The sequence below is a fragment of the Panicum virgatum genome, chromosome 8K (genome assembly GCF_016808335.1).
Source record: "Panicum virgatum strain AP13 chromosome 8K, P.virgatum_v5, whole genome shotgun sequence".
NCBI classification, from domain to species: domain Eukaryota; kingdom Viridiplantae; phylum Streptophyta; class Magnoliopsida; order Poales; family Poaceae; genus Panicum; species Panicum virgatum.
In genome coordinates, this window is record NC_053143.1 from 3,069,236 (window position 1) to 3,082,509 (window position 13,274).

Consider the following 13,274-nt stretch of genomic DNA (forward strand, 5'->3'; position numbering starts at 1 on the left):
ACCTGTGCGCCGGCCGCGCTGGCGTTGGTCGCTGACCGGGAGCCATTCATCCTCGGCGACGACCTACGAGCGCCGGAGCGACCACGGCGGCCGCCGCTGAGGCAACAACGTTCCCACGCCAGGAGACTACAGGCCGCCTCAGCGAGGTAGTCGTGGGCTCAGCGAACCGGGCCGAGCACTTGACGCAGCCCAAACAAAAAACGTCCACTCCAGCCCGCCAGGTCCGATCCCAGCCGCACAGGCACCATCCGACGGCTCAAAATCGCTCCAGGCCCGGACGGTAAACCAAGTACCGTCCAGCCCGGACGTCGAACGAATACCGTCCACGGTCCGCCCATGGCCGGGCCGGCGACGCCGCGGCGCACACGGCTGGCCGGCACGCACGACGACGGTGCTCTGCTCCTCCGCGAACGGCTCGTACCCGCATTGCCGCACGCTCCCGTTTCGTCGCGCCAGAGGGCGGCTGGACGCTGGGTGCTGCCTGGCCGGGTGGGTCGCCGGCCGGTTTCTTGGTTGCCGCCGTGCGCCCCATCGCCGTGGCTAGGCGAGAAGCCGCGCGACCGACGCGGAGAGCGCCGCCGCCGAGCCCGCGCGTCCCGGCCTGTCTCGTCGCGTCCTCCCTGTTCTGCAGCCAGTTCGTTCCGTGATGGCATGCCGGACCTTGACGGCGAGCACATTGCCGGAGCGCGCGTGTTCTTCGACTGGCGGGACGGGCTCTTGCTGCGCGGCGGGAAACCAACGAAAGAAACGGACGAAGCGTCCTCGCCGGCCGCCGCGTTGCTGGCCGGGGACGCCAGCGGCCCAGCGCAGCTGGCCGGCGCAGTGGCGCCGCCCGCGACGCTAGGATTCCTCCTCTGCTCGGGGCTCGCCGTGGCTGGGCCCCACGCGCGCCCATCGCGCGCCTATCGCTTCTCCGCGCGCGCCCCATGGCGAGGGATTACATCCTTCGTTGGTCGGCGGAGCAGCTTGAGGATGCTGGATGGACAGGCATGGAAAATTGTACTACCTCTGTCCCAAAATGGCAAAATATAAGCATGTTTAGGTTTGATCAAAGTTAAATTTGTACTACAACTTTGACCATCAATATTTTTATGAATGAATTATTTTAAATAAACACACTTATATATATTATAATAATTGCTTTCATAACGAATCTAGTTATTTTATTTTTGTCTTATAGATCTTTATAAATTATTTACTATTTATAGTCAAAGTTGAACAAATTTGATTTTGACCAAACCTAGAAATGGTTATATTATGGGACGGAGGGAGTAACAGATCCAGTCTTATCTAACGCAATGATACGTTCAGATCGGTGCAGCATTGTGCTTCGTGACGCATAGTATGGAGTAGCAAGAAATTGAAGACATGCGTGTGAATGTGATGGCCTAGCTAGACTTGGAAAAATGCAATGCCAATTCATCCATGTTGTGTAAACATAACTTACCGTATGGATCAGTACATTTACCGTATGTCGATCCTAATCTAGCTAGTTACTACAAGCCTCCATCTCGTGTCACTCGTGCATACACAATATTCAGCTGCAGTTCAGAATACATCGTTATAGAATTCCTGCTATTCGAACAATATGAACTTTTGTCATTGATAAATGAGTTCAAGAAGGGCGTAGGTTGACAATGTAATAGCATAGTTTTAATAACACAGGAAAAATTGAGAAGTAGCTACTGCTACTGCTGGTGCATCATTAGCTCTACGGGTTCAGAGATAATGCTGTATAGAAGTTATGGCATCATTAGCTCTCGTGATGCAATAGCGCAGCACGGCAGCACTGACACTGACAGGACCCCGCAAGAAGTAATAGATATGATATGATGATGATAACGAAGAGCTATCGTTAGTGCTCTATCCTCTATGGCACAAGCTTGGATAGCTTATTAATGGCTACCTCATGCCTGCCACCAAAGTTCAGAGGATCATCGAACTGAACTGAAATGAAATGACACGGATACATGAACGCTGAGCCGCAAGCGGAAGGTGGAGACGCCTGAGCTAGTCGCCTCGGCCTCCTCGCCACCGGACTCTTCCCTCCTTGCTGCGAGTTCATCCCTTCCATGACGACGCCGGCGGCGAGCAGCCAGGGCGGTCGCGGAGGGGAACGCTGCCCGGGAGGAGGCTTCGGGCCTCACGGAGGCAAATGGGCTGAGGGAACTGGGCCGTCACTTGGCGCAGCCCAACCCAACGCGCCGGGCTCCAGCACGCCAGCTCCGATTTCCAGCCGCAGAGATCCGGCCCTTTTTCATTTTTATATTTAAAAAAACAAAATTTCAAAAATATATGTCGAATAGGGAAATTTTCAAAAATAGGTGTGGGCGACAGGACATAAATGTAAAAAAATTTACATTTAGATCATGGTGCCCAGGACGCATTAAATAGTGATCTTGTAAAATCGATATAAAATCATAGAAAAATAAAAAAATACAAACTAAACTATTCTGGATTCTATGAAATAATATCTACAACTTTTGTTACATAAAGTTTTTCATTTGATCAATTTATCTAAATCAAAAAAATAGTTCTTGTACCTAAAAAAATCTAAAATAATTCATTTGGTCTAGTTGTGCTTATCTAAAATTACCAAACTTTTTTTTATAGCTCTTAGGAAATAAAATAGTGGTAGTGTAAAAGTTATGGCTTCTAATACTCAGTATAGCAGCATGGATAAATAACACATTTAAACTAGACATATTGCAAAATCTAATTTAAAAACTTATTCTAGAAATATTTTCTAGGCCTACCAATTTTGTACAAACCTATGCTCACCATATGCAACACTCTGGCCAAAGATGACATGCATCCAAAGGATGGATCTTGAGATTTAAATAAAAGTGCATTAAACTGATATTTAAAATAGAGCAAGATACATTGATCAAATGAAAAACTTTATGTAACAAAAGTTGTAGATATTGTTTCATAGAATCCTGAACAGTTGAGTTTGTATTTTTTTTATTTTTCTATGATTTTATATCAATTTTACAACTTTACTGTTCAATGGGCACTAGGCGCCAGGACCTAAATGTAAATTTTTTTTTACATTTAGATCCTGTCGCCCACTGGATGGGCGACAGTCACTCTGTCGCCTATTAAGAGGGCGACAGACACCCATTTTTGAAAATTTCTCTATTCAGCATATATTTTTGAAATTTTGTTTTTTATTAAATATAAAAATGAAAAAAGCGCCAAAGATCCCATCGGACGGCTCAGAATCAGTCCAGCCCGAGCCCGGAAGGGAAATGAAATACCATCCGCACTGGACGGTGAACCGAATGCCGTCCACCCCTGGGCCGGTCGTGGACGCACGCGCACGCGGCCGGCAGCCGGCCGCGCCGGAACAATGCAGAGCCAAGCACTTCGCTGCTGCATGCTCTGTTCCGTGGTGAATCTTGTACTAGGTTTGGAAGCCCCTGGACGGTGATCGGCCATGACGGCCCCTGGACGGAAGCCCCTCAACAACGTGATGGGCTCAGGGAATTGGGCCTTCACTTGGCGCGGCCCAAACCAACGTTCCCGCTCCAGCTGGAGAGGACCGATCCCAGCCGCACAGCATCCATCCTACGGCTCAAAATCACTCGAGCCCGGACAGGACGGTAAATGAAACACCGTCCGCCCCTCTGGTCGGTCGGGGACGCCGGCGCACGTGGCCGGCACGGCGCGGACGCCAGCGGCGCTGTGTCGCCATGGCGAGGCGAGAAGCCGCGCGTCCGAAGAGGAGAACGCCGCCGCGGAACGCGTACGTCTCTGCTCTGCAGAACGGTCAGCAGCTTAGCTTCCTCGCTGTTCCGTGATGGCATGCCGGAGCTTGACGGCAAGGACATGCACGGGCGCGCGTGTTCCGCGACTGGCGGGACGCGCGCGCGCCGGCTGTTGCAGCGAGGCAAGAAAGATACGAGCAGAACATAGAGGAGGCGGCGCATTGCTGGCCGGGGACGCCAGCGGCCAGCGCAGCCGGACGGCCGGCACGGCGTCTGGCTTCCTCCTCTGCTCGGGGCTCGCCGTGGCCGGGCCCGCGCACCCGTCGCCTATTGCATCTCCACGGGCCAATGCGTTGGTCGGCGAAGCTGCTTGAGCATGCTGGATGGACATGCATGGAAACCTTATCTCAACCTAGTGGCATGGGCGCGCCGTCGGTCGCCCGAAGCGGCCAGGTGGCTGACCTCCCTCCTCACTACAGATCAAGTTCCGTTCAGCGCGCGGTGGCCAACTGGCCATGGCGGCATGGCCTGCTTGGTTGCGTTTGTGCAGGGTCATGGCCACGGAGACGTCGGAGTCGGTGGAGGCAGTGGCGGAGCTTGATCTTGAATTTCAGACAAACGAGGAGGGGCCACTCTTTTGCGACAGTAATGAACAGTATCCATTTTATTATTCACATAGTGGGAATTTTCATTGGCCAGGGGGGCCAAGGCCCCTTGGCCCCAATGAAGCTCCGCCCTTGGGTGGAGGCCTCCGTGGCGATGCTGTTGGGGCTGGGCTCCGGCCGGCGCGCTCTGGCTGGCAGCTATACTGAATGTGGTTGTGACTGAGTGAGAATATGAGATGTGCAGTTGTGCACAATGCATGTTCAGAAGTTCTCAAAATTAAATTGACATTGTAGATTATATTTAGATGGATTCTGAATGCTCAAACGAATGCGGAGTGCCTGAATGATTATTGGATGGATTCTGAATGTTTTCCTGTTGGGTTCCGTATACTCAAATGGGGAAAAAAATCTCCTGCAAAATGATGCTATGCTTGGACAGTGAACTCTGAACATAAGAATGTGCCGCAGTCTTTCATGCAAAATGATACTTGGACAGTGAATTATTTAAGGCTGTGATGATACCAGAATGTTTGCTTGCAAAATGGCAAAAGCAAAACATATATGCATCACTGATTGACTGAGTGCTTGCAGTCCTCTATGCAAAGAAAAGAAAAACATGAGTAAGAGACTAGTATTATTATTAAAAAAAAAAGACAAGTATGAGCGTCGAGAAAATATTAACAACACTTCTACTGAACAAAAAAGACAAGATATATGTCCATTTGTAATTGAAAAATGTCTGACTAAGAAACCAATTTATGAATTGATTTCTTCTGTCCTTTTCTTTTATTTTCATTACATAGCATGCTCTAGGCATCCAGGGATTAATATACTTTGTGCTCAAGCATACTGTGGAAACTTTTACTCTCTAAATTTAATTTGCAATCGTCTAATTGACTCTTTAAAAATGTGGTTAGTGTTAGAAATGTCTTCTGCAATGATACTGAATATAAGTTTAGTGGTCTTAAGAGCAACTAGACAGGAAATTCTGTTTTTTTTTCTCTCTACCGGTGATTTTAAACCTACCAACAATAAATTCAGGCAGGTATCTCTGAATGAAACTAGGGACTTCTTCTATCTTGATTCATGGAAGCTTAGGTTGTAGACACCATCTGGCAATACAAATATCATTTTACAACGGAGTGCAAATTCATTCTGCAAGCATCGTACTCACTTGCCGGTTAAAACTTAAACATGTACACCCTGTACAGGATGATGCACCAGCAGCTTAAGGTGTCCCATGCTGTGCTGGCTGCAGTGTGCTTAAGGTGTCTAATTGACTGCTCGTATTGGACTTCCAGCAAAAGACTGCATCTGTATAGTCTGAATCTGAAATGCCTGAGGCAGCATGTCTTCAAATGTCTCCTGTCCATGAAATTTCTCATTCCTTTTCCATAGCATTTTGAGCAGTTCCGGCCGGAGCTTCAGTCTACGTCTTTCATTCATGTCTTGCTATATTTTCTCTTGCCATACCTTTATGACAGTACCCCGCAAGAAGGAATAGATATGATGATGATGATAACGAAGAGCTATTGTTAGTGCTCTATCCTCTATGGCACAAGCTTAATTGGATAGCTTATTAATGGCTACCTCATGCCTGTCACCAAAGTTCAGAGGATCATCGGACTGAACTGAAACGACATGGATACATGAACGATGAGCCCCAAGCGGAAGGTGGAGATGCCTGAGCTATTCGCCTCGGCCTCCTCGCCACCGGACTCCTCCCTCCTTGCTGCGAGCTCATCCCCGCCATGACGACGCCGGCGGCGAGCAACCAGGGCGGTCGCGGCGGAGGGGAACGAACGCGGCACGGCAGGAGGCTTCGGGCCTCATGGAGGCAAATGGGCTGAGGGAACTGGGCCGTCATTTGGCGCAAGCCCAAACCAATGGCTCCGGGCTCCAGCACGCCAGGTCCATCCATTCCCAGCCGCATAGATCCCATCGGACGGCTGAGAATCAGTCCAGCCCGGACGGTAAATGAAATACCGTCCCCCCTGGACGGTGAACCGAACGCCGTCCGCCCCCCCTGGTCAGTCGGGGACGCCCGCCGCGGCACGGCGACGGTGCTCGCGCGGCGTCCTCCGCGCATGGCTGGCCGAGACCCTTGCTTGCTCTGTTCGTATTTGCATTGCTGGCGGCGCTCCGTGGGGAGGCGGGATAAGCCGCGCGGCCGACGAGAGAGCGGCGCCACCGATGGCGTCGCCGGCACCGGCCTCCACCTCCTCCTACCCCGCCTTCACTGAACGGCCGGTTCCGTGATGCCCGCATCCGTGCGCGGAGGATAACGCCGCCGCGGAACGCGTGCGTCCCGGCCGGCCTCGTCGCAGCCTCTCTGCTCTGCTGCAGAATGGCCGGCAGCTTAGCTTCCTCGCTGTTCCGTGATGGCATGCCGGAGCTTGACGGCGAGGACATGCACGGGCGCGCGTGTTCCGCGACTGGCGGGACGCGCGGGCGCCGTCTGTTGCAGCGAGTCAAGAAAGATACGAACAGAACATAGAGGAGGCGGCGCATTGCTGGCCGGGGACGCCAGCGACCAGCGCAGCACGGCGGCGGCGCCCGCGGCGTCTGGCTTCCTCCTCTGCTCGGGGCTCGCCGTGGCCGGGCCCTGCGCGCCCGTCGCCTATTGCTTCTCCACGGGCCAATGCGTTGGTCGGCGAAGCTGCTTGAGGATGCTGGATGGACATGCACGGAAACCTTATCTCATCCAAAGTAGGGGGAGTTGTACTGAGCTTCGAGGAGCAACATTTTCTCTGAATAAGATTCAGAGATAATGCTGTATAGAAGTTATGCTACGCTAGAAATTGCTGCTGCACGTCATGTGTTTAACTAGAGTTACGAATTGTGGTGCTATCTATCTCTAGCAGACCATGCATGTCTATCTCTAGCAGCCACAATGGACTGTAACCAGAAAATCAATGCAGCTGTGTTTAATTTGGTTTGTGAAATCTTGGTGGATATTCTTATATTTGCATGAGTCAAATGAGATCTATTTATAAGATATGCAATAAAAACTCTCCATATATAAGATCGGTTTATTTAGATTTCCTTTTATTTAGCACTTGAATATATTTTGGCATATCTCTAACGTTGGCAATCAATAGTATAAAAAATAATGCATTGGTTGTGAAAATCTTCATAGATATCTGTATGCTTGCATGAATTAAATGCCAAATCTGCAAAGATATGCTCATACTATCAATTAATACCCATGTAAACCTATGTGTTTTCAAGATATGAATTATTGATGCATTCCATAGTCCATATCATTTCTAATATATGACAAGCAACACATAATTGTCATTGAAAAAAAAATCTTGATATATACACCTCACCACCGCATCAAGCAAAAGTCAAAACAGCTGTTACACATACTTGCTGTATGAACCTAGACACAATGCCTGTCAGTGTGAGGTTTAAGTTAAACAGAGCAGGAGACAAAAGAGAAATACTTTGTAGCTAAAAGACACTAACCAACAAAGAGAAAACGGCTGGCAAAGTTTAGGAGTTGTTGAATAGGAGTTACTGCTGCTAGTAGAAGACATTAACAGACTAACAACAAAAGGAGAGCAAAGTTTAGGCAGGAGCCTAAAAACTCCAAAACACCATAATTGGGTGAGAATCTTTCACAAAAAAACAATAATGGAGTGATAAGTTAATGAGCCCAACTCATCACCATCCTCCTCCTTTGCCTCACTAACTGACGCACAAGACATGCAGGCCGCGCTCTCCCGCGGGCTGCACTGGATGCTGTGGGAGGTCTGCACCGGCTGGACAAGGCCTGCATCCACCTCTACAATGGCACCACGCCAACCGCGTCTCTAGTGACGCAACCGCGTCTCCAAGGACACAAGAGGACGATGATGGTTAGGGGGTGCTTGGACTGTAGCAAATTACCATGGGCTGCAGCTTTGTGTATCCATTCTCTAGATTTTTGCACCCAGACCCCTCTTTGCAAGATTATTTCTAAGCAGGTTTCTTGGTTAACCTATTCACTGAATAGGGTTGGGGGGAAAACCCTGGTTGACAGCATAAGGATGGGTAACAGCATTTGTGATCACATAGGAGCTTTGCCAAAATATTTCCATGCCAAGAGAGATGCTTCCACCTCTTTCTGATCCATTTTCCATCAAATTTAGCTGAATTATTTTGAGAACATGTTAACAGGTATTTATGCATTTTTCAATGATATGAGTTGGCAAATCTATCGCCTTTGACCGCTCATTGTCGTGTACTAGATAAAATAATTCTTCTCAATGATTGAGTGGTAACAACAACAGCATGTCACTCTTATGACTTTAAATCCATGATTTGGTCGTTGTCGTGTATCGAGCCTATAGCGCGAGCATGTAACGTATATGCTTTGCCAATTTTGGCAATTTTGCGGAACATATAGCTAGCATGTCCCACGTGTATATGTACGGGTACCGCGCATTGCTGCGATCACTGACCATAGCATGCGATGACGACAATTAACTCGCCTCCATGTGCTCTCATCAAATAGGATTAGTAACACAGCGAATTGAATGCGTTAATGAATCGAGCTTAACAAACTTGTATATTACATTATTATTATGGGTACCGTGCATTAAGTTGCATGTTTTCCGTGCTAAGATATAACGTCCTCCGATCCATAAAACGACACGGCAAAATTCTTACGTGGCATTTATTTCCATGTAAGAGGTTTTTTACTAACCACGTACGTAGCGACACAACATAATTATTACGTTGCATGGTTTTTTCCATGCAAGATGTAATATTTTGCATGGAACGTGTAACGACGCTGCATGATCTCTACGTAGATGAATATCTATAGGTTCTGCCTTCTGCTTACCTTGTGGAACACGTAGTACCGTTGTATAGTTTTCCTATTCGTAAAGTTTAGCCCATGTGTGTTGGAATTTAACACTAAAATGCTACATTTTACTTTCTTTTTTTAGTAGAAATGATAGTCACTGGTTGTTCCCATCAAATTATTTGGACAAATCCGTCATTTGCTTAACAGAATATTCCCTGTTGAACAGTTACGTTATTTGCAGAGCCCAAAGAAATCACTAACTGGGTGTAAGTCACAGAGGGACTGATATATAAAATTAGAATTTTGAAAAGAGAACAAAGGAAAACTGACATTGGTAAGCACAATACTTCACAAGTTCTACACCTTCCTGACTAGTGGCATAGCCTATTTAAAGGCCCCTTGGGCTAGTCTTTTTTCACAACACCATTTCACAAATCTTCTGAAGAAGAAAGGCAAAGGCTGTAGCTTCCAGGGCCGTAGGCGACCTGAAGGGAAAAAAAGGGGGGGGGGGGGGGGTAAGCATAGACTCCTCCATGTGCTTACCTTGAGTTGGTAGATATATAGAGATAGGGAGAAGATTTCTCTTCTTCCTCGTACCTCCATTTTTTTTTTGTCTCCAGGACCAACTGCAGGCTCTTAGTAGCCTTGCTCGTGGTTTTCTGCAAATACAAACTCTAACGGGGTTGTTGACTACTTGAAAGGACAGTGTTTTGTTGGTAGATTTATTATTTGTGTGATTATGTGATTGGACATTATTTTGTTAGTAGATTTATTATTTGTGTGTATGTGAAGGACAGTTTTTTTTTTTTGAAGGGTCAACGGAAGGGGAGAGAATCTCCCACCTGATAAAGGACAGTATTGTGTTGGTAGATTTATTATTATTTGCGTGATTATGTGAATGGACAGTATTTTGTTAGTAGATTTATTATGTGTGATTTTGTGAATGATCAGTATTTTGTTGTTAGATTTATTATTTCTGTGATTATGTGAATATAGATAGTATTTTGTTGCAAGCCCAAAGTCCTCTCTCTCTCTCTCTCTCTCTCTCACGCTGTTTTCTCAGAGACGGGGGTGATGAGTGCTCTCACACCCGATCTGAAGCCTCTCTCTGTTTTTGTTGTTTTTTGAAACGTTGATCTGAAGCTAGCCTCTCGTGCTTTTATATTTGGCGATTGCAGGCTGCGGCATTTTTTAGGTGGTCAGGATGATCACGGACGGCATCCTCAGGGTGAAGGTGAGTTTGTTTTGCGTCTTCTCAACTCCATGCAACGCGCACACATTCCATGTTCCGTCTTCTCGTGTTCGATGCAGGCGATCTGATTTCATATCATCGATTCGCCGTGCATGTCTTTTCAATTTCAGTGACAATTTCTGTTTGTTCCTAGACCTGCGTGCTGAAGGTGGGGATCCACTGTGATGGCTGCGCGAAGAAGGTTACAAAGGTCCTCAACAAGATTGAAGGTAAGAAAGAAAGCTTTTTTAAACGCAAACTGTTTGAATTTTTTGTTTACTTTAAATTTTCACTGTCAGGTCAGTCTGTTCAGTGCTCTACTTTTTCTCCCTAAGAGACTAAGAGATGTGCTGGATTGATGTGCAGGTGTGTACCTAATCAGCATAGAGAAGCTGGAGGGGAAGGTGACGGTGACCGGTCAGATGGATCTGGACACTGTCTTCGTGAAGCTGAAAAAGGCCGGCAAGCCCGCGCGGCTGTGGGGCGCCACCGCCAACCCTGGAGTGCCAAGCCAGGGCCAACAGCTCCAGCTCGGCGGCGGCGGCGAGGACCAGCTGCCCAAGGGTGGAGCGGGTGCTGCAAGCAGCAGCAGCGGTGGAGGAATGGCGATGCCGCAACCGACTCCGGAGCAGCTTCGCGAGCAGCTGCATCAGCAGCTGATGCAGGCGGGGATTAACCTTCCTCCTCAGCTTATGGGCATGGGCGGCAAGATGCCGCTCCCGGCGGCTGCGGCGCCGGCGAACCTCCCCAAGGCTGTCAGGTTCAACGTTCCCAACGACGGCGGCGACTCCGGCGATGAGGCCGTCGACGAAGAGGATTTCGAGGATGACGGCGCCGACGACGACACTACTAAGATGATGAAGCGTATGGCCATGCCGCCGGCCGCCGGTGGGGCCGGAGGCAGCGGTGTCAAGAAAGGCGGCATCGGCAACGTGATGCCGGTGCAGATCAAGGGAGGCGCCGGCGGCAGCGGCAAGAACGTCAAGGGCGGCGCCCCAGGCGGTGGGAACCTGCAGCCCGGACAGGGCAGGAAGGCCTCCGGCGCCGGTGGCCCGTCCGCAGGTGTCGGCGGCCCGATGATGGGCATGGGCGGCATGGCGCCGCCTCAGCCGCAGGCGGCCATGACGACGAGGCCGCCGAACATGATGGGCGGCATGCCGATGGGGCACCCCCACATGGCTGCGGCCAAGGGCATGCAGCCGGGAGGTGTCAACGGCATGCAGCCGGAAGGCGGCGCCGGCATGCAGATGGTCCACCCCAACATGGCCGGCAATGGCATGCCGCAGTCGGGAGGTGTCCATGGCATGCAGCCGGGAGGTGTCGCCGGCGGCATGCCGATGGGCCACCCCAACATGGCTGGCAACGGCATGCAGCCGGGAGCGGGAGGTAGCGCCGGCATGCAGGCCGGCGGCAAGCCGATGGGCTACCACGCCCACATGGGTGGCAACAGCAACGGCATGCAGACGGGCGGCGGTGGTGGCGCCGGCACGACGCTTGCGCCTGGATTCTATCATGCCGGCCATACCGGCGGCGGCTATGGCGGAGGCATGCCTTACGGGCAGGAGATGATGCAGGCGGCCGGGAACCAGCATGTCTATGGCGGCGGCGGCGGCGGGTACAGGCCCATGATGCAGCAGCAGCAGCAGCCACAGATGATGATGAACGGCGGCGGCTATGGCTCCCAGGGCTACTACGGCGGCGACTATGGCTCCCAGGGCTACTACGGCGGCGACCATGTCCATGGCGGCGGCGGGTACTACCAGCAGCAGCAGATGGGGTACGGGAGCAGCAACAGCTACGGGTACGGGTACGTCGGGCAGCAGCAGCAGCTGCCCTACCCGTCCTACTACCCGCGCCACCCGCATGACAACATGTTCAGCGACGAGAACCCCAACAGCTACTGCTCGGTGATGTGAGGCGCCAAGGCCGCCGCCGCCGGCCAAGCTCTCTCCTGCTGCTGAAGCTTTCAACAATGTCGACCAGAAGGAAGAAGGAGGGGAGCCAGCTCTGGTCACAGGTGGTGGTCATCCGACAGCGCCGTCGTCACCATGATCGAAGTAACAACCAGTAGTAGTCAGTATGCATAAGAATTAAACCAGTAGCAGCTTGAACCCTATCGTACACCCCCACCTCCACCCTCACCCCACCCCCGCCCCACCCTACCCTCATTTTATTTCGTTAGCTTGTTTAATTTTCACCTCCCTTTATTTCGTTGGACAAAAAAAAAACTTCCTTGACGAGGAAGGTAGTTATCCTAAGTTCGTAATGTAGTGGTCGTAAGGAGTCTAAGATTTCAAGAGTCAAGAAGGTGATGCTGGTAGCTTCCCTTCTTGCTCCGTGGTGTGATGGGTAGAAGAATGCATGTGCCAAACAAGGCTAACCTCAGTGTGTGCCTTTTCCATATCTGTGGATTATTTATGAATGAAAATGAATGGTTGAGCTGCATATCTTTGAAATGCCTGTGGAATGTTGTCAACTGAAAATGCAGTACTGTATCTAAATGGTAAGGAGATGGTGATGCTGATGATGGCAGAAAAGGAGGGTGACCATCAAGATTGTGGTATGCACTGGTTGTGAAACCTTCATAGCTAGGTATGTGTTTGCCTACATGAATTAAATGCAGGAGCTGCACAGATATGCACATATTATTTAGCACTATACTCTGGAAACATCTGTTTTTCTAAGACATAAATTAATGCCTTCCATAGCATATATCTTTTCTACAATACTAGTATATGGCAAGCAGAACACAATTGGATTATTAATAGCAAACAGCAGGGACGCGTTTCTCTTCTCTGCGTTTGACTAAATTTTGGGGCTACCACACCTTCTATGTGCAATGCATGGACCGACCGTTGGATCTGTGTGTTTGCGCTTGATGGCGACGCGCTAGACTGGCTCAGCTGACATCACCGCGCGTCTCCATTGTTTTT

General features: G+C 49.8%; 1 protein-coding gene across 1 annotated transcript; it reads left to right on the forward strand.

Annotated features, from left to right (window-relative positions):
* Positions 1 to 651: 651 nt before the first annotated feature.
* Positions 652 to 12,444, forward strand: LOC120646503 (heavy metal-associated isoprenylated plant protein 33-like). The gene is made up of 4 exons (XM_039923059.1): positions 652 to 987; positions 10,306 to 10,344; positions 10,496 to 10,571; positions 10,708 to 12,444. Exons 1-4 carry the CDS (start codon positions 652 to 654, stop codon positions 12,255 to 12,257), a joined length of 2,001 nt encoding a protein of 666 aa, XP_039778993.1. The 3' UTR covers positions 12,258 to 12,444.
* The last annotated feature ends 830 nt before the right edge of the window (positions 12,445 to 13,274 follow it).